General features: G+C 35.0%; 1 protein-coding gene across 3 annotated transcripts in view; it reads right to left on the reverse strand.

Moving 5' to 3' along the window:
* Positions 1 to 22,981, reverse strand: part of RAB3GAP1 (RAB3 GTPase activating protein catalytic subunit 1) — a 98,123-nt gene that overhangs the window by 8,462 nt on the left and 66,680 nt on the right. For all 3 annotated transcript variants that reach the window (XM_069473240.1, XM_069473235.1, XM_069473249.1), the window contains exons 17-19: positions 22,402 to 22,773; positions 12,697 to 12,834; positions 9,433 to 9,660 (exon numbers count right to left, since the gene is read on the reverse strand). In XM_069473240.1, the coding sequence (XP_069329341.1) occupies positions 9,433 to 9,660; positions 12,697 to 12,834; positions 22,402 to 22,773 (738 nt within the window). The remainder of the gene's footprint in view (positions 1 to 9,432; positions 9,661 to 12,696; positions 12,835 to 22,401; positions 22,774 to 22,981) is intronic.

A 22,981-nucleotide genomic window follows, 5' to 3' on the forward strand; every position in this document is an offset into this window, starting at 1 on the left:
TACCTCACCACATCCCTCCCACTTCTCTCCCAGAAGTAACTAAGAATCATTTTTCTGTTTTTCTTTACAGTTTTCTCACATATGTAGCCCTAAACAATATATTGTTTAGTTTTATCTGGTTTTAATCTTTACATAAATAGAATGTTTCTATTTATACCCCTCAATGACTTGCTTGATTTAAATTCAGCCTTGTTTTTGAGATCATATATGTTGTTACATGCTACAGTTCATTCATTTTCACTGCTGTATTAAAATGTTCCTCCACTAATGTTGTATACCCCCACCCCAATTTTTGGCTATTACAAATAATGTTCCTGTTATATTATTACACCTATTTCCTGGTGTACATGGCACATATAGAAGAATTTCTTTAGGGTATATACCTGAAAATAGAACTGAGATATGTACAAGATGATGTCAAATTATTTTATGAAGTGTTTCAACAGATTTACACTCTTATCTAGAGTAATGAGTTCCCACTGTTATACATCCTTACTAACATTTACTATTCTAAATCTTGTTTTAACTCATAGAAAAACAAATTTGCAAAATAACATAAAATATATGAATACCCTTTATCTAGATTCACTTCTTACTAATCTTTTACTGCCTGTTTTTAATCACCTGCATCTTTCTCTCCCCTCTAGTGACTGTGTGTACACATTATATACATAATTTTTTTCTGAATTATTTCAGAATACGTTGTATACAATGTCCCTTATCACCAAATATCTCAACGTGTATTTCCTAAAATAAAAAATATTTTCTTATATAATAAAAATGTAAATGATTCTGATTATATAAAACAAAACAAATTTAACACTGATAAAATACTTTTAATTTAACCTACTATCCTTATTACAGTTTTATCAACTGACCCAATAATGCCCTTTATGACTTTTTCTCTCCATCACTACAGGCTCCAGTTAAGGATTCATCCAGGCCGGGCGAGGTGGCTCACGGCTGTAATCCTAGCACTCTGGGAGGCCGAGGCAGGCAGATTGCTTGAGGTCAGGAGTTCGAGACCAGCTGAGCAAGAGCGAGACCCTGTCTCTACTAAAAATAGAAAGAAATTATCTGGCCAACTAAAAATACATATCGAAAAAATTAGCCAGGCATGGTGGCGCATGCCTGTAGTCCCAGCTACTCGGGAGGCTGAGGCAGGAGGATCGCTTGAGCCCAGGAGTTTGAGGTTGCTGTGAGCTAGGCTGACGCCACGGCACTCACTCTAGCCCGGGTGACAGAGCAAGACTCTGTCTCAAAAAAAAAAAAAAGGATCCATCCATTGCCCCCAGTTGTCATAGCCCTTTACTCTCAATCTGCAAATTTTTTACTTTTTTTTAAAAAACATTGATATTTTGAGTATAGCCTCCCTTCTCTCCCTGCTTTTTGATTAACTACATTCCACACTTTATCCAGATTTCCTTAGTTTTTAAAAATTGGGATATAATTCACATACCATAAAATTCACCACTTTAAAATAAACACTTCAGTGGGTTTTAGCGTTTACAAGGTTATATAACCATCACCATTAACTGATTCCAGAACATTTTCATCACCCCAAAAAGAAATCCAATGCCCAAAGCAGTTACTCCCTATTCCCCCTCCCCCCCATCCCTATCCCCTGGCATAAACTACTAATCTAACTTACTGTCTCTATGCCTATTCTGGGCATTCCAAATAAATGGAATGATGCAATATGCGGCCATTTGTTTCTGGCTTCTTCCAATTAGCACAGTGTTTTTGAGGTTCACCCATACTGTTACACATACCGGTACTTCACTCCTTTTTATGGCTGAATATACTCCATTGTATGGCTAGAGCGTATTTTGCTTATCCATTCATCACTGATAGGCATTTGAGTTTGTTCTATTTTTTTGGCTATTATGAATAATGCTCTCAACATTCGTGTATTCAACTTCCTTAGTTTTTACCCTTTTCCTAGTGTTTGAAATACAGCTGGGTTAATTTGTTGTGGCCTCTTTTCAATTTTAGGTTATTTCCCCTTCTCCTATCCTTGTTACTTTTTTGAATATGCAGAACACTAATGTTCTTCTGGAAGTCAAAAGTATACAGAAAATACACCCTTATCTAAGTGTCACTCCTTCCCATTTCCTTCTCCTCTGTCTTTCCCTCCCTCTTCTGTCCTTCTGGCTAACTTCACTGTTTTCTGGTTTATCTGGTTAATCCTTACTGAGTTTCTTTTTGTAAAGAAAAATATATGTTTTCTTGATTCCCCGTCTTCTTTTTTTCTTTTAAACACAAAATGTAGCATACTATATATTTTTTGCACTTTACTTTTCTCTTAAAAACATATCCTAGACACCACTTTTTACTAGGTAATTGGGATCTTCTTTATTTTTTTAATAGTTGCACAGTACTTCATTAGGTAAATGAACCACAGTTTATTCAAGAAAGCTCCTAAATTTGGACATTCAGGCAGTGTATAATATTTTATAATGTAATGTGGCAATGGACAAGCGCAAGCATTTGTATTGCTATACCTTTGAAAATATCAGAGTGAATTCTTAGAAGTGGGATTCCTAGGCAGAAGGGTAAATGCATACATAAATTTTGTTAGATATTACCAAATTCTCCTCCATGGGAATTGTACCATTTTGCCTTCTCACCAGCAATGCACGAGAGTGCCTGTTGCCTCACAGCCTCACTAACGGAGTAGTTGTGCAGCTTTTGAACTTCTGCCAATCTGATATGTGAGAAATAGTATTTCAGTGAAGTTTTAATTTGCATTTTTCTTACTATGAAGTTGAACATCTCTTGATAGGTTTAAGGGCAATTATCTTTTTATGGTGAGTTGTCCACTCATACCTCTTGCCCACTTCTCCACAGTACTTTGAGCCTTTCTCTAGGATACGTTTTTCTCCCAGTCTACAAATATTTCTCCTAATTTATCATTTGCCTTTTGAACTTCATTTATTTTTCTTTTTGTCATGCAAAAGTTTATTTTACACAGCCAAATTTTAAATTGCACCTGAATTTTGAGTCCAAATTAGGAAGCCTTTCCCTATATCCAGATAACAGAGGAATTCATCCGTATTTTCTTCCAGTACATTTATGGTATCATCTTCAGTCCATTCTTGTGTATGGTATGACAGAAAGAGCGAATTTTACTTTTTGCCAGTTATCCCAACACCATTTATTAAAAAGGCCATCTCTGCCTCTGTGATTTGAGATGCCATCTTTATCATAGACTAGACTTCTACACGTATTTATGGACTGTTTCACTTGACTATTTGTGCACCATCATCACATTATTTAAACATGTAGGCTTTGTACTACGCTTTAGTATCTGGTAGGGTTAGTCCTTCCCATCCCCACCAAGGCGCTCCCTTTTCAATCTATTCTCAGCTATTCTTGCATGCTTTTTAAAAACAACAATTCACCCATGTAAAAGTGTACAAATTAATGGTTTTGGGTATATTCACAGAGTTATACAACCAAAACCACAATCAACTCTAGAATACTTTCATCACCCCAAAAACAAATCCATTAGTGGTCACTCCCCATGTCTTTCCCAACCCAAATCCTAGGATGGAATGTTTCTTTTTCCATATGAACTTTAATTAGTATCAACTTGTCTGGCTCCATAATGAAGCTTTCTGGTATTTTTATTAGGATTGCACTTAATTTAGGGATAAACTCATTTAGGGAGAATTGACCTTGATGACATTGAGACTTCCTAACCAAGAACAAGGAATAATCTATTTGTTCACGTGTGTTTTTGAGGAATGTTTTATTTTCTTCATTCAGATTTCAAACATTTTCTGTTAAGTTTATTCCTAAATACATTATCTTTTCTCCCCTCTTATAATGAAAATTTTATTTCCATCTTCTGAATGGTTATTAGTGTACGTGAATGATAATTACCTTTATATCCTGCTGCCTTGCTGAATTCTGTTGTTTGAATTGGTTTATCATTGATTCTTTGGATTTTTCCAGGTATATTGTCATATCATCTGCAAACAGAGTTTTCTCTTCAACTCCTATGCCTCTGCTTTCTCTTACCTAATTACATTGTCTAACACTGCCAGAATAATGTTTAATGGCAGTGGAGAGAGTGGGCAGCCTTGCCTTGTTCCTGACCTTAGTGACCTCTAGGGCATACCCAATTAAGATGCTGTGTTCGGGATTAAAGTTTCTATACATTTTCTCATTTTTAAGGAAATAGCCAACATATATTTTCTCAAGAGTTTTCATTAAATTTTTCAGCATATATTGAAATGATATAATTTTCTGTTTGGACCTATTAATGAAGTGAATTATATAAAAAGACTTCTAAATAATCATTCTCACATTCGATCAACATATATTATTTTCTTAAAGTGGTATTAGAATCTGTTCGCTTAGAATTTTTGCACTGAATTTCTTAAGTATTACTTGGTTTTATTTTTTTTTAATATATTATATTTATCAAATTTAGGTACCAATATTATATAGTTGCTTCATAGAAAGAATCTGGAAGTTTTATTTAGCATTGGGACTACATGGTTTCTTGATATTTATTTGAATTTCCCTGTGAAACCATCTGGGCCTGGTTCTTTTTTATGTGGTAGTTCCTTGATAATTGTCTCTATGGAAATTGGTTTGTTTACACTTGCCATCTTTATTGGGATTGTGTTTTGGTAGGAAATTTGCCTAGAAAATTATCCAATTTAACTTGGCTTTAAAATTTATATACTCAGAAGATGTACAAAGTAGGCTTTTAAACATTTCCTTTGTATCAGTGGTTATTTGCCCCTTTTGTCTTTCTTATTTTGTTTATACATGCTGTTCCCTTTTTTCTTGATTAAAGTAGCTAACAGCGTCTATTCTGTTGTTTTTAAAAGAACCAGATTTAACTTATTAATTTGACCTGTTTTTCTAGTCTATATTTCATTTTATCTTTATTTCCTTCCTCTTGTTTTCTCTTGATTTTACTGTTGTTCTTTTTCTAGGTTTTTGAATTAGGAATTTAGGTCATTTATTTTCATTCTTTCATTTTTACTGATATAGGTGTTTGGGCTATGGATTTTCCTTTGATCACTTCTTAAGTATATCCTATAGGTTCTAATTTGTAATGTTTTCATTATCATTTTTCAGAAACTGTAATTTCTCTTTGTATTTCCCCCTTCACTCAAGCATTGTTTAAAGGAAGGTCTGTAAATTACAAGATGGAAGGCCTGGGTTTTGTTGTTTCATTTTTAACTTCTAGTTTTATTATAGAGATTAGACTACTGGTTGTAATATTTCTATTATAAAGCCTACTGATAGTCTTTTTTGTGCCCTAATAAATCAATTTTTGTGAATGCTCCATGTATGCTTGAAAAGAAAATACATTCTATATTATCAAGATGTAGCATTTGATATATATCTAAAAGATCAAACTTACTGAATATCTTGTTTATAGATCTTTCCTTATTTTTGATCACTTGACTGTCATATGCAGAGAATAGTATGTCCTCTCTTTTTACAGTGTTTTGATCTATTTCTCCCTGCAAGTCCTGTAGTTTTTGTTTTATATGGGTGGTTACTGTGTTATCTAGTGCATGAACGTGAACAACTGTTAGATCATCATTGTGAAAAATAACTTTTAGATTATAAAACAATCTTTTTTTGGTCTCATTTAAGGCTTTTATTCTTTAATTCTACTTTGTTTGGTACAAGAATTGTAATGTCTGCTTTCTGTTTCCATTTACCTGGTAAATCTTTGCCCACCATTTAATTTATAGCCTTTCTGAATCATGGCATCTCCTCTGTTTATAGTATGTAGCTGGGTTTTATGTGACTGTCTTATATTGTGATTATTCTGAGTGTGATATGATCTTTATTATGTATGTTTCTCTATTTGGCGTGTTTGCTTTTTTAAAAAACTTCTCTTCGAAGTGAATCTCATGGAGGGAGAGTGTAGAATGGTGGCTACCAGAGGCTGGGAAGGGAAGAGGGTTGAGAAGTTGTTTAAGGGGTACAAAATAGAGTTAGAGAGAAAAAATAAGTTCTAGTATTTGATAATACAGTAGGAAAATTTTATAGTTAATAATTTATTGTTATTTCAAAATAGTTAGAAGAGAAGAACTGTCATGTTCCCAACATAAAGAAAAGATAAATGCTTGAGGTAATAGAAAACAAAAAAACTTTCAGTATTTGGGAAGATTTATATTTCTATTCTAGTACATATCCTCGCATTAATACTTTTTACAGTGCCCTTAATTCCCTTATATATTTAACTGTTTTATAATCTGGTCTGACAATTTTAAATGGCATCTCTGATTACCACCTATTATCTGTGTAAGAATCAATGATTTATTCTACTTCCTTCCCCCTTTCTCCCTTTCCATCCCAGTTTTTTAAAAAAGTTGTACGCTTTCTACTTTGTCTAAACATATAATTTTTACATCTTCTTCTTCTACCATGTCCCATGTTTTAGAGCAAAAACAAAAGTCTTAGCACTAAAATTAAATAAATGAAATGCTCAGTGTTAAGTTCTTTGCCACAGTTTCCCCAGCCATCTCTTAGAGCTGGATAAAGCTCATCCTCCTACACTATGCTGTTCAATAAGGTAGCCACTCGAGACACACAGCCACTTACAAATCAGTTCCTATGGGTTCCCCCCACCCTTTTTTTAGTTCCTATGTTACATCAGTCACATTTCAAGTATACAATAAAGCCACGTGTGGCCAGTGGCTACCATTTTGGATGGCACAGTAAAAAACATTTCTAACAATCCAGAAAGTTCTATTGGATAGTGTAGTTCTAGTGGATTCCTTAGGAAGGGTATTGTGTGTACAGTATTAAATGGGCAAAAACTCAGGGAAAAATGTTTTTATAGGCTTGCTATCTTGGCTGAATATAAAATCCTTGGTTCACACTTTTTCCCTAGATTTCTTGAAAATGTCACTCCATGTTGCCTTGCTTTGTATGTTGCTTTTGAGAAATATGATGCCTAATTCTCTTGCCCTTTAAGTTATTTTCATCTTTTTGCATAAATGTCCTAAAGACTTTCTTTTTTAATAGTTAGGATCTAGTAGTTTTACAATAATGTATTTTGGAGTTTGTTACTCCTGGTCAATTTTCCTCTGTACTTGGTAAGCCCTTTCAATATGTAGAGTCAGGTTTTCTTTGAGTGTAGTTTGTAAATTCATTCATGCACCGCATAACAATGTTTTGGTCAACAACGGATGTATATGTGACAGTGGTCCCATAAGATCATAATACTGCACTTTTACTGTACCTTTTCTATGTTTAGATATGTTCAGATACACAAATACTTACCATTATGTTACAGTTGCCTTCAGTATTCAGTACAGTTACATGCTGTACCGGTTCACAGCCTAGGAGCAATAAGGCCATACCATACAGCCTAGGTATGTGGTAGGCTATACCATCTAGGTTTATGTAAGTACACTCATGATGTTTGTACGATGACGAAATTGCCTAACGATGCATTTCTCAAAATGTATCACTGTTGTTAAGCCATGCATGACTATGTTAGTTCTGCCTTAGTGTTCTGATTTTTCTTCTTCAAGGACACTAATAAAATGAATATTATTTCTACTCCTTACCTTGCATTTCTACTACTTTTTCTCCAACTCCTTTACTCCTTTTACTCTCTTGGCTGTTTTCTTGCTTTTCTTCAGTGCCTTTTATTAAATTTAAATGTAAATCTCTCTTGGGTCCCTTGTAATTTAGTCTTCATTTTCAATATGGTTGTCTTTTTCTTCTACTTCCATCCTGAGTTAAATCAGCTGTGATTTCATTTCTTTGTGGGCTTTTTCAAAATCCATTTCTGTTCTTGGTTTTAGTATTTCTGATTAAACATGGTTTTTTGTATCCACCATAATTGTTTAAGGGTATCTGATTCAGTATGGAGCGTCATGTCATAATTTTCTTCGGCTTTGTGGCTGATAGTCTGAGAAATATTTTCATTAGCTGAAATGATTCAGTTGGCATTTCTGTTTTTTAAAGTCGTTTTGTATGGATGTGGTCCGTTCTCTTCTATTCCTAGCAATATCACAGACAGAAAGTGCTGCCTTTTGCAGTTTCTTTAATGGCTAGAAGAACTGGAGGAGGTTGACTGTCTTGTTTCTCTTTCATTTCTACAGGATCCTTAATTTTCCCCTCTATTCCTTCTTTCCCATCATTGCTTTACCCCTATGGGGTGTCATTCCTTCTTTATATCTTTGATTCTCTCCCAGGCTCCACTTCTAGTCCTATTCAAGCCCCTTCCCTGTAGCCAGCACCATGAACTACCAAGCCCTACCTGTGTTCAGTATTTTGGCACACAATGTTATTAGGCTGTCTCTTTCAGGCGTGACTTTGTGTTTCATCTGAGTGCTCTGTATCTTTTGGCTCTTTTTCTTTCCCTGCCCCCACTCGCCACACCCACAGGCTTATAGTAGTGGGAGCTCCACTGGAATCTGGCTTATTTCTCTACTTACTATTAATTTGAAGGTCACTGTAATCTCTATCCCCTAGTAATGCTGAATGCACGGATTTGTTTACACTACTTATTCATTGCATGACGTTTTTGGGGAGGTGGGAGGGACACGAGGGAGTGCAGGGCAATTTGATCAGTTAGGTGTCGTCATTCTCCATATCTCCATTATGTTTCTTAATAGTTGCAAAGCAGTCCACTAAATGGATATACTATAATTTATTGAACCAAGCCCCTACTATTGGAAACTGCAATTGTTTCTACTTTTTCACGTAAGACATTCTTTGTTGAATGTCATTCATGTAAATAGGTTTTTGTGTAATTCCTCATTATTTCCTTAATAAATTTGTTGGTAGTAGAATCGTTAGGTCAAAGGACCTGCTCATTTTAAATGCTTCTAACATATACTGTGAGACAGTCCAATGGTAAGCAGTCTGCATAGACTATGCATGTCTTTTCTTTGCCCTATTGTCAACTTAGTTCCAAAATCTTAAATGTGAATGCTAGATATATAGAAGTGAATTTTAATGCTTTGCTTCGCAAGTAGGTCCAAAGCTCCCATGTCTATAACTGAGTTTCTTTTCTTTTTTTTTTTTTTGAGACAGAGTCTCACTCTGTTGCCCCGGCTAGAGTGAGTGCCGTGGCGTCAGCCTAGCTCACAGCAACCTCAAACTCCTGGGCTTAAGCGATCCTACTGCCTCAGCCTCCCGAGTAGCTGGGACTACAGGCATGCACCACCATGCCCGGCTAATTTTTCCTATATATATTTTTAGCTGTCCATATAATTTCTTTCTATTTTTAGTAGAGATGGGGTCTCGCTCTTGCTCAGGCTGGTCTCGAACTCCTGAGCTCAAACGATCCGCCCACCTCGGCCTCCCAGAGTGCTAGGATTACAGGCGTGAGCCACCGTGCCCGGCCTATAACTGAGTTTCTAAAATAAGTTTATAAAATGCAAGAATGATAATTAGCATTCTAGTAGTAGAAATTCAAACTTCAATTACCTTTTCTGCTTCCCGTGTATCGTCAAAGAGTCTCCTTTGTCTTCTAGCAGGAATTGGCTTAGCTGTTTCCCAGGCTTCTACCCACATGTTGCTTGGAATCTTCATTCGGGCACTCAGCTCTCCTTTCAGCACCATGTTGCCCTTTTCATCAATCACCTCCTCTTCAATATAATCCCGGGGTGAATACCACCTCACAAAATCTTCTAGACAACAACCTGGATTAGCAGCCTAAAATAAGACAAAAAATTCAACAAAATCAAATAAAATCAACAGTTATTGATAAGCCTGTTTGCAAAAATCATACTTTTACTTTCACAAAAAGCCTCTCTAACCTTTACAAGAGGTAAAATAAGTTTGGGTGTTACTTTTAAAATAGGTCAGATGCTAAAGTGTGAAAAGCATTTTATTTGTTGTCTCAGTTTTATAGAAAAAGAAAACATTTTCATTTGATGAATTTGGAAATAAAAACTTGAAGTAAAAATCATATTCTAAAACAGATTATATGTTTCATAATTCAGTTTAAAATTATAATGTAATAACTACTCAATACTTAGGAAAGTAGCAGAGAAGCTCAAGTCAAATAAATTAAATAATATACAACATGATCAGAATAACACAGTGATGGAAAAGTTCTGCTCCTCTTTTCCTCAATAAATCAATACTGGTACTGCAATAAACATCAGCTAACCTGAAAAATGTTCTAGTCAGACATCAAATTCTTGTGCTTTATATAACAAATTACCATCACATAAATTGGTTTTGTGCTGTTAAGGAACTGGAATTCAAACTATTGTTTTTCAGGGTTCTAGAAGCAAACTGATTAAAGTTTTATTCAGTGGCTAATTCTATATAATTAACGATGATGCATGCCAAAAAGCTTTCAGTGATTCTACTCAAGCCTGGAATAAAAGAAGAGGCTTCATAGTGTTACTGGTAAGGCATGAAGGTCTGTTTGCAAAAGGTCCAGTAATGTACTAGTAGAGTACTAAGGATGAGCATAAAAACCAACATAATGAGAATGGTCTGTCTTAAATGTGAAACTGCCAGTTTCTTCTCACTGGACTCACTGGCTACCAACTTCACTGTTCCTACCATCTCAGGAAATCCCGAGGAGATGAGGACTTGGAGGAAGGCCATTCACAGTCAACATAAATTTCTCAGGGTTATGACATGGTCCATGGGAACTGCTGTGACTTGCAATGGGTCACTCAGTGACTCAGGATTCGTGTACAAAGATCTGGATCTTAATCAGGCAATACCATACCCACAAGAAAACATCTTGGGAAACTAAAGCAATAGGCCCTGAGTGAAGATAGCAAACTTAAAAAGAAAATAATATTCAACTCATGCATTATAGATTAAATGAAGACCTTTCACACCAGAATTCTTCCTTCTGGTTGTCCTTACTATGCCAGGCTACCAGGAGAGGGTCAAGGCTCACTTCAGCTACTGATTATCTTCTTTTTACTGTTAAAGGTATGTAGTACAAGAGCATGCTCCACAATCCGCCCTGTCCTTCTGGAATTGTGAGATGTAGGTGCTTCAGGTACATATCAGCATTTATCTAATGCTCCAGGGACTCTCTTAGTAGTTCTTAAATCATCTCTATACAAAAAGGTAAAGGCAACCATATATATTTTAGAGTGATTACCTATTTCCTTAAATATATTATCTAATTCCTACATAGGGGCAGATGTATAAGTTGGCTGCTTGAATTACAATCTACTTTCTGATTAAAATGATGCTATACAAGATTTGCAGGTCCCCAGGTTAGTCCCAAGGAATCTAATCATCACAGTTTTGCTGAAGCACAGTTTTATAGGAACTATATAGAACCTTACCATGAGGGATCAGTATGTTTCCATGGGGAAAAACCTTCACAGCTCCTATTTAGAATCTCCTCCTATACATGCCTCTGCAAAGATACTATAGCAGGACAGGGACAGATGAATATGAGGGCAGCTAGGCGGCAGGTAAAAAACAACTGCTGTGGAGGCTTCTATTTCCTGCTGTGCACACATTCCCTAATTTGGTTTTACACGTGCCTTGAGAGCCAAATGGCTTCTCTTTATCCATCGTACCAACTATTTGTTTTAAAGCAACATATCTTTCTCGGCATATGGCAGAATAGAACTCACAGATTTTCTGTATCTTTTTAGTCTCTAAGGAAAACATATAGCTCTTAAGAGGTTTATTACAGATTTTCCCTTTTAGTAAAGGTGGGTAAAATAAGCAGGGAATAAAAGGCTCCCTTTTATTGTCACTTAAATCTGCTAGAAGGGAAGGATGAAAGTGGCACAGAGTTCATGTAGAGCTTTATGTTTAAAAAGAATACATAAGTATTTCAGAGAAAAATCAAACTCAAGCTGGCCTACATAGCACAGAAGCAGGACTGAGGGAGGGCTATGGACTGGGAAGACGGAGGCCACCACAGGTTAAGGAGGAAAGTCTGGGCGTGGGAGACAGTTCAGAGTCTAGGAAAGGAGGCCCTGTGGCCCACTGGGCTACCCACTCTGGGTTTTGTTTTGTGTTTTAAATATACACGGACTTGCCTTTGCTTTCAAGAATAAATAATTCAAAATAAAAGTCTTTTCTTCATTCTTGGGTTTTTAAGCTAATAAGCCAAATGTCGCTATTTCCTGAATCTCATATGTGCTAGATACAGGCCTATACCTAAGCCTAAAATGCTGTTTTTCGGGTAGTAAATGCCTTCTCATCCTAAATGGTGACTCTTCTGAGAAATCTTCCATGACCCACTCAGCAGAGTCAGTCACCTTTTTGATCCTGCCTTCATCACATAACAGTTATTTACATATATTCTCCCACAACCTCAATAGACTGTAAATGAGGGTAAAGACTGTATTTCTTAACTCATTTAATCATAGTGCAAGGCACATAGTAGGCACTCAAAGGTTTGCTGAGTGAAGCAACCCACGTTAAAGTCTAAGGGTTTCCTAAAAGCCTTGCATTAAACTGGCTTAACACACACAAAGGAAGCATTCCAATGCACATATAAAAATGATTCAATTCTCAATTTTCAACTATTAATAACAGATTGGTTTTTTTCCTTTTTTAAACTTAAGTTTGACATAGTTTGACTATGTCCTTTGGGGGATGGTGGCAGGGTGTTATAACTAATAATGAAATCCAAACACTTAACAAAAAAAGACATTCAGGCCTTCATACCACTTTATAGAGTGACTTTCACAGTTTCATCCCAGAATAGCTCAAAATAGACCCCAGAGCTCTGAAAGTGTGACCCACCTTAAAAGACTCCATATCTGAGAGCAGACAGGCACTCTGCATGCGTGCTCGAAGGTGAGCCCCTTCTGCCGATGTACCTAATTTAGCTAAAACCTCAGACTGCTCTTCTAGCAGATCTTCTGTCATAGGTGCTGGTTCCTGTGAAGTGCAAAAGGACAAAGCTCACGAATATCCCTTTTTAGACAAAGCAGAACTATAAAAATAGAATAAAGACAACAATTATTTCAGCTGTAGCAGTCACAAGATATGTATTTTTTTAAAAATTGAGAGAAATGCACAAGTTTTTTGGAATGTATGTTAAAAAAGTAACAAATTAAGAAGAATAAATATGGCTTTCAGGCTTCTTCCCCCTCACAGATAAGATTACCACATTTCCTTGACAAGGATTGACGCTAAAAGATAGAGGAATTTGGGTCCACTGAACAACATTTTCTTGCCTATGAATAATAAATGAATGAAGTCCTAAGGATATTTTTATACATGTCATCACTAGCTGCATCAAGGTTTTTTGTTATAAGTAACAGAAATGGTTTGATATAAAAAAATGGGAGGGGACTGCTTGAATAATGATTATCCCTGGAATTAAGAGTTTTTGTTTTCTTTTCTCTACAATGAACTTATACCACTTTTCCCTACCCAGAAAGTACCAAGCAAGAGTCTCACACTGATACTTAGGGTTGACCAGTACGGCAATACAGGTCAAGAGCTTAGACTCCAGAAACAATGTGCCTGTGTTTGCATCCCAGCTTTGTGACCTTGGACAATCACACAACCTTTCTGTGACTCACTATTCTAAAGAATAAATTCTGACATATGCTCAATACATACTAGCAATTAAAGACAAAATACTTAGATTATATTATGAGCTTCACCTTCTACTTTCTCTTTGACTACAGGAAAGTATGCTTATCAAAATATCTCAGTCAAGTTGACAAATTACATGAATCTCCGATGAAGCAGTACATTCACTGCTTCATTCTTGCTATGAACAAGGAGCTACTTTTCATTGGCTTCTAGCCCTAAAATCAGAGGACAGCAGGAAAGGAAGATGTTGAGAGGACACTAACTACCCCTCCCACCTAAAAATCTCAGCCATCTGAAAGCACATGATAAAGAAGAACATAAGGAGAATAAGAGGCAAGCATAGCATATATGATTTTCATATATACTACTTCTGAATGTGCCCAAAGCTGCTTCCTATACAGCATCTCATGTGATCACTAAAAGGGAAACAGGGCATTTTACACAACAAAACTGAGGCAGCAAGATAAAGTGCCTTGCCCAAGATCACCAAGAGGCAAAACTACAGGCAGCGAACTGAACACAGAATCCAGGACACTGTCTAATGCTGACTTTAAGAACTACTATCTTGGTTCCAATCCTTTGGCTATGGATTCCTGTTCTAACAGATTCTCCACATTTTTTCCTTCTATCCTTGAATCTAGAATATTTGGTTAAAGGCTTTAAACTTTTTCTAGTCATAAACTTTAGGTTGGCCTAAGTCTACATGAATGGTACAGAGGAGTATATTTGAATTTTTATGAAGCAAGGACCTACATAAAATCTTATTTTTTTTGGGTGAAGTGGGCAACTGACACACTTAAGCTAATTTCTAAAGCTTGAAATTATATTGGTTTCAAATGAGATCATTCTGAATTCCAACCATTTCATATAAGTAAATTTATAATGGTTATAATTCAAATAAAATTAACTTTAAAGAAAATAAAATGGACTAAAAATTTGCCTAGATCTACCTAAAAGTAAAATATAAAATTAATTTCTAAATACATAAGCTGCGTGTTGAAAGAAGAACTTTACATCCAGATTCAGACTACAAATGTGAAAATTCAAGCATCTGAAATAAATAAGCATAGCCTTTTGGGGGAAAAAAAAAAAAAAAGCACTACAATAAAAAGCATAATTTTTTCATTTCAAGAAAAAGTCTGAGTTTCCAGAACAACTTTCTCAGACTGTTTATTAACCCAATTAAGCCAAGGCAACAAATAATGCAATTAGCTCATTAAAACCAGGGACTACTATTAATTAAAACTTGGAGGGAGGCTGGGCATAGTGGCTCACGCCTATAATCCCAGTGCTTTGAGAAGCCAAGGTGGGAGGATCGCTTGAGGCCAGGAGTTCGAGACCAGCCTGGGCAACATACCTCAGTATGAGAGAACCCACCTCTATAAAAGATTCTAAAAATTAGCCAGGCTTAGTGGCACATGTCTGTAGTTCCAGCTACCAGGGAGGCTGGGGCAGGAGGCTCACTTGAGTCCTGGAGTTCAAGGTTACAGTCAGCAATGATCATGCCACTGCACTCCAGCCTGGGTGACAAGAGTGAGATCCTGTCTCTTAAAAAAAACTTAGAAGGAGAAAGGACACAGAAAAAAATTAACCTTTCCTGAACACACACATGCCAAGTGCTTTCAAATATAATATGTGATTTAATCTTGAACAAGCCAGAGTAATACAAGCTATTATTACTTTTTACGTATTCAATATTTATATTAAACACATAGGTAGGGTTTTAAAACTGCAGACATGTCAGAATAAGATACAAATAGAAATACTTTCATTTTTTCTCTTTGTTAAGGATCGATCATGTGACAACTTAATTTTTTAAACAGCTTTTTTGAAGTATAATCAACATACAATAATTTAAAGGGTACATTTGATAAGTTTAACATATGTATATACCCATGAAACAGTCACCACAATGAAGATAATGAATATAAATATCTCCCTCTGGAATTCCCTTATGCCCAATTTTAGAATGTCTATCAACAGCAAATGGATAAACAAACTGTGGTATATCCATGCAATGGAAAACTACTAAGCAACAAAAATGTATGAACTATTGATACATACAATAACATGTGTGAATCTCAAAAGAATTATGCTGAGAGAATTCACACACACACAAAATACATGTGTTATTCTATTTACATAAAATTCTACGAAATACAAACTAATTTGTTATTGTTTTTTAAAATGAGAAAAGGCACAGAAAAGAAACATAGCTTGTACTAACAATACTGTTAATAAATGGTGGTGCCAGTTCTGCTAGGTCCCAAAACCCAGGCCTATAACAAGACCTCCATATCAACGGCATTCTCCGTGACAAGATTAGAAAAAATACAGATTTGGTTTCTCACATTAGAAGATTCTATTATTAATACTAAAATTTAACAAAGAAAAAATCTAATTTATTTTCCAAAAGATATAATAAAACATCATAATGGCTGTCAAACAAAAAAACTAATCTGGTAAATTATATCTAGCAAAGAAACAATATGAACATGGATAATAAAGTTAACAGAATCCATGTTTTAGATTATCACCAATCTCACTGTAACTAGTAATTTATTGAAATTGATGACTATTAAAGCACATTATCATATAAACATAAAAAATCCAAGTTGAAAGATTAATGGAAAGCACATATCCCATTGTATAAATATTACAATTTATCAACCCATTTCAGAATATGACTAGTTACAAAAACTGAGTAATCTTTGCATCCTGAGCAGCAATACTAGCCACTTACGTAAGAAAGTTCTCAGAAGAATAATGGCTAAAAATTAAGTGCTTATTTTTGACTAGATACTTTTATTCACTATCACATATTATTTCATTTAAAATCCACAATTATCTAATGGTGTAGGTGTTACTATGAACCCGTATTATAGTTGAAAAAAACTAAAGCAAAGAAAGATTAAATAACTACCCTAAGTCACACAGCTATTAAGTGGTAGAAATGGAATTTAAACTCAGGCAATCTAACTCTACTGTGTTCCTAATCATTACACGCTATATGACTCCTTACAGGTTTGGTGGGCTTAAAATAAAGGATTAAATATAAGAACTAGAATGATAGTTACCAGAGGCTGGGAAGAGGGTGTGGGTGTGGTAGGGGGATGAAGAGAGCTCAGTTAATGGATAAATGTAACACATGAGAAAAGAAGAACGGTCAAATATCAATTATCTAAGCTTCTAATGCAAGAAGGCAGAAAAATAGCAAATTAGTTCCAAGGAAAGTAGAAGAAATAAATCAATGAAATAGAAAACAAAATCAAGAGAAAAATCAACAAAACTAAAAAGTTTCATAAAATTGAAAAGATGCATAACATTGATAAAACTACTCTGAAATAATTCATGCAAACATAAAATTTAGAAAAATGAAAAATCCCTTGAAAACCATTATGTGCCAAAACTGACTTAAGAAAAAAAATCACAATAGTTCTGTATCTTTTTTTTTAAGAGACAGAAATCTAATGTAAAATTAAGCCTATAACTGAAAATATTCTTATAAACAAAACTTCAGACTGTGAGTAGCTTCACTGGTGAATTATGTTCAACATTTAAAGAAGCAATAAAACTTAGTTTATACAAATTTCCCAAAGAATTAAAAAAGAGGAGATCCTTCCCAGGTTAAGAATATAACAAAGGCCAGTATCTCTGATATATGGATATAAAAATCCTAAAAAAAAAAATCAAATCAAATCCAGATATATAAAAAAGGAGAATGCCCAAGTGGAATTTATACCAGGAATGTAAGGATGTTTTAATACTCACAAATGAATCAATGCAATTTACCACACTAACAGAATAAAAGAGAATAAAATATCATTACTTCAATATACAGGAAAACCATTTGATAAAATGCAATCCATACCTGTTCATGATAAAATCTCTCAGCAAAGAATAGACCTTTCTTAATATGATAAATGATTATCTATATCAGATGCCCTCAATAATTATCATATACTGTCTTTCTGAGGTTGGACCCAAGACAGAAATGTCCACTATTCAACACTGTACTGGAAGTCCTAGCCAGTGCAGTAAGATAAGAAAAATAATTAAAAAGTGCAAAGATTGGAAAATCAGAATTCAAACTACCTTTATTAACAGATGACATGATTATAATCATGTAACACATAGAAAACCCCAAGTAATCTACAAACTACTAATACAAGTGAATGTAGCAAGATCGGTAGACCTAAGGTCAATATAAAAAAAAAAAATCAACTGTTTCTATATATGAATATACAAAAATCAACTGTTTCTATATATTAAGGGAAACAAAATGAAATTCAAAAATACTACATTTAAGGAATTACAAATACCTTGAAATGCATCTAATGAAAGACATGCAGGACCTCTACACTGAAAACTAGAACACTGGCAAGATAAAAGAAATTTTAAGTAAAATAGAAGATATCTCATAGATTCAATATTATTAAGATGTCAATTCTCCAAAAATTGATCTACAAAATTCAATGCAATATGAATTAAAATCCCAGTAAGATTTTAAATATGTGTTTATATATGAAAATTGACAAGCTGATTCTCAAATTGATATAAAAATGCAAAGGGCCTAGAATAACCAAGATAATCTTGAAGGAGAACAAAGTTAGACGATTTACACTACCACATAGACTTACCATAAAGCTACATGAATGATGACAGTATATTACTGGCATAAGGATAGACAGAGACCAATGGAATAGAATAAATAGTTCAGAAATAGACCAACACACATACAATTGCTTGATTTACAATGAAGACATCACTGTCACTCAGTGGAAAAAGGCAGATCTTTTTAATAATGGTGTTAGAACAATTTCATTTCCACATAGAAAAAAAGAAAATCTTAAGCTCTTCCTCTGACCAAACACAGCATTAACTTGAGATGGGTCACAAACATAAATGTGATTAGTAAAACAATAAAACTTTCAGAAAAAAACAGAAGAGAATTATCTTCAGTACCTTGGTAAAGATTTCTTAAATGGAACACAAAAAGCACTACCCACAAAAGAAAAACATGGGTAGATCAGACTGAATTAAAATTAAGAACACCTTTTCAATAAAAGACACCATGAAGAAAGTGAATAGATATGCCACAGACTAGGAAAAAAATATTTGTAATACAAATATCTAACGACTCATACCCAAAATACATAAAGAATTTCCATAAATCAATAAGAAAAAAAGGACAACTATTTTTTTTTTTTTTTAAATAGGCAAAGGCCTTGAAAACAGGTACTTCACCAAGAAGATAATGGGCAATACATACATGAAAATCTGTTCAGTATTAACATCTACCAGGGAAATGTAAAAACATGAGACTATCCTTCAGAAAGGCAAAAATTAAAATGACTATTAAAAGATAGCAAGTGTTGAGAAAAGAGTTAACATAGCAAGCCTGAAGACTGCTTTCCTAAAGAAGGCCTATCTGCGAAGTTAGCCCTTAGCTAGCATTTGGTAACTGGGATTTGGGGAGGATCTCCACTATTTCCAGAACGGATAAAAAAAAAATCGGCTCACTGTGCTTAAACAGTTTTTGCAAACAATATGGTTTATGCTGAACACCTGCTTTCTTTCTGGGAGTCTGGAATTTTGGAATTAGGCAAGGAGTAACTTTTTTATGTATGATAATCCCACCAATAAAAACCTAGGGTGCTGTGCTTGTAAACAAGCTTCCCTGGTAGACAACAATTCACATATGTGGTCACAATTTGTTGCTGGAGGAATTAAGTGTGCCCTGTGTGACCACAGTGAGAGAAGATGCTTAGAGGCTTGGGTTTCATTTTCTCCAAACTATGTCCCATGCGCTTTTTCCCTTTGCTGATTTTCCTGTAATAAATTATAGTCATGAACATGATAACATGCTAACTCCTGTGAGTCCACCTAGCAAACCATTAAGCCTGGCAGTGGTCTTGGAGACACTCAGCACATCAAGTGGGGGAGGGATTATATAGAATAACTACACTACTATACATTGTTGGTGGGAAGGTCAATTACTTCTATCACTTTGAGAGACTATTTAGATACATCTACTAAAGCTAAAACATATTTCTGCCATATAGCCCAACAACTGTTAGGAATATATCCAAAAGAAATTGAGTGCCTGTGTCTACCAAAGACAAAAGAATGTTCCCAGCAGCTTTATTCATAGTAGCCCAACATGAAAACAACCCACATGTCCATCAACAGGTGAATGAATAAACACACTGTGACAAATTCATACAATAGAATACCACAAAATAATAAAAAGCACAAATACTAATACATGCAAATAGCATGGATAAAATCTCAGATAGTAGCTGACTGAAAAACAGGTCAACAGTACACAACGTATGATTACACAATGTCTGAAAGAGTACACAATGTATGATTTATATATAAAAGAACAAAGTATGATCTCGTTTATGAGATTCAAAAACTGACAAAACTAACCTATGGTAATAAAAGAGAAAGGTTACTTGGAGGGAGTACTGGGCTATACTATCCAATACATCTGGCTATTTGGATTTAAATAAATTAAATAAAATTTAAAAATTCAGGCCGGGCGCGGTGGCTCACGCCTGTAATCCTAGCACTCTGGGAGGCCGAGGCGGGTGGATTGCTCAAGGTCAGGAGTTCGAGACCAGCCTGAGCGAGACCCCGTCTCTACTAAAAATAGAAAGACATTATATGGACACCTAAAAAAATCTATATAGAAAAAATTAGCCGGGCATAGTGGCGCATGCCTGTAGTCCCAGCTACTCGGGAGGCTGAGGCAGTAGGATCGCTTGAGCCCAGGAGTTTGAGGTTGCTGTGAGCTAAGCTGACGCCACGGCACTCACTCTAGCCTGGGCAACAAAGTGAGACTCTGTCTCAACAAAAAAAAAAAAAAAAAAAAAAAAAAAAAAAAATTCAATTCCTCGGTTACATTAGCCATATTTCAAGCACTCAATAGCTACATGTACATAATGGCTCTAGTACTGGATGGCAAGGATAGAGAATGTAAAACATTTCCATCTTCGCAGAAAGTTCTATTAATCAGCACTATTCTAGGATGATGGGAATTTTCTATATCTTGATCCAGCAGGTAGTTACATGTGTGTATAAATATGACAAATTGACCAAGCTGTACACCAAGCTGTAAGATTTATGTGCTTTACTGTGTTAAGTTTTAACTCAATAAATAAATATATAAACATGTTTTAAGAATGACTAGCAGAAAATACATACAATATGTGTAACTGAGGATTCTTATCTAAAATATGAAGAATTCATAAGAACAGGAGAGCAACCTAAAAGAAGTATCACAGGTAATTCACAGGAAACGATGACCAATAAGCATACTAAAAGATGTGTATGTTCATCAAAAGTCATGGAAATACAATTTAAAACATCGAGATACTACTTTTGACTATAATATTGGCAAAAATTTGCATGATTGGTTATATCAATTATTTATTAGAATTGAATAGAAAGTAAGTACCATGAGTGCAAGAATCTTATTGTCTAGTTTGCTACTAAATTCCCAAGGTTGAGAACAGTGATTGGCATATATTTGTGAAAGTGAGGAAGAAAAGTTGGAGAGAGAATGAGTACTCCTTTACTCTAACATTCACCATTGATGGGAGTGTAAAATAGATGCAGCCATTTTGAAGAGGAATTTGGTAACTTGTACATCCATTTACCTAGCAATTCCACTTGTTATTGCCCTTAAAGAAACACTCATATGTGAACACAAAATCTACAAAAAACCTATAAGAATTTGTACTGCAGCACTGCTTGTAACAGCAAAAACTTGCAAATAACATACACTGTGATCAAAAGGGAATGGTTAAATAAACTTTAGCTCTTTCATGCCATGGAATATTATGCAGCAATTAAAAAGAAATGAATTTTTAGTAATGATATGAAAAGATCTTCAAGACATATTAGCTTAAATAAAAAGTTGCACACTAATGCACACATGTAAAAACAAATCCATAAAACTACATATAAATATGTACATACATATATGTATTTCGATGCATAGAAACAATTATAAGAAATGTGACCCAAACCAGTAATAGTGGTTATTTCAAGTGATGAGAGTTAAATTAGTGGGTGGTAGCTTTCACTTTGTCCAGATTAGAATTTTTCACAATAGAATGTATATATTCTCATTATTACTTAAGCAAAAACAAACCATCAAAAACTATTGTTGCTGTTGTTGGGTTGTTGCTGTTCTATATCCTAATGATGTAACATGGCTTCAAACTGCATTTGTGAACAGATAAAAACTAATCACATAATTGAAAAAAATTTTTTTTTGGAGACAGGGTCTCTCTCTGTCACACAGGCTGACATGCAGTGGCCCCATCGTAGCTCACTACAATCTCAAACTCCTGGGCTCAAACGATCTTCCTACCTCAGCCTCCCAAGTAGCTGGGATGGCAGAAGCATGCTACCACACCTGGTTAATTATTTTATTTTTATTTTTTAAAAGGGGTCTTGCTATGTTGCCCAGCCTGGTCTCCAATTCCTGGCCTCATGCAATCTCCTACCTTGGCATCACAAGGTACTAGGATCATAGGCGTGAGCCACTGCACCTGGCCTGTTGGAGGATTTTTACTTTTGTTCTCTCCCCTCTGTTATTTTTGGATTTTGTTTGTTAAACATTTGAGTATATGCCATTCAGTTTAAGAAATAATAGATCACCTTATACGTGATGAGCTACTATCTACTTAAACTTCAAAATACTTCTCAATTTCAGAAATGGTAAACCTAAAGGCCCCAAAAGTTTACATAGATTTCAAATCTTTAAGTGCCTCTAAACATAAACTTTTTAAACAATTTCCCCTACCTAAACCACCTATCTCTTACTAGGATAAAGTTACATAAACAACAAAATAAATTAAAATTGAAAGAGCCTGAGCATCCTACCTGGGTTATTGGAATGTAGAGAGGTTCTCCATTGTGTAGCAGCATAAGATTCCCATGCTGATAGAGGCGTCCTTCTGGCTTTAAATTTGCCATCTCCTTAGGTCCTCCTTTCTTGCCACTCTCTTGTCCATTTCCTTTAAGTTCTTCAGTATCACTTAGGCATTCAAAAAATTCTTCTTCGCTGTCACTCCAGGAATCCCAAGATTTTCCCACCTCTCCTTTCTCCTTATCTGTATCTTTCAGATTATCTGGCCCCAACTGGTCTCCAGTTTTTCCAGCATCCCCTGAATAAGTATTAGTGACATTATCTGAAGTACTTGTCTTTTTCCCCTCATCACGTGCCTTCTTTCTTTCAATACAACAATTTAACATCTTAAGAAAACAGAAATAACATTTACAGTTGAATTAGTTACAGAAAAATAAAAATCTATCCACTGTTTGAATATTTAATTTTCATTCTCTACTTCTCAGGACCTTGTTGTGACTCACAGTGACTACAAGTAACCTACAGCAGGATGATGACACTAGACTATAACCCATTATTATGCTTAGATTTAGAACAGCTCTAATTAAATCAAGA

Source organism: Eulemur rufifrons, chromosome 1, assembly GCF_041146395.1.
Source record: "Eulemur rufifrons isolate Redbay chromosome 1, OSU_ERuf_1, whole genome shotgun sequence".
Taxonomy (NCBI): domain Eukaryota; kingdom Metazoa; phylum Chordata; class Mammalia; order Primates; family Lemuridae; genus Eulemur; species Eulemur rufifrons.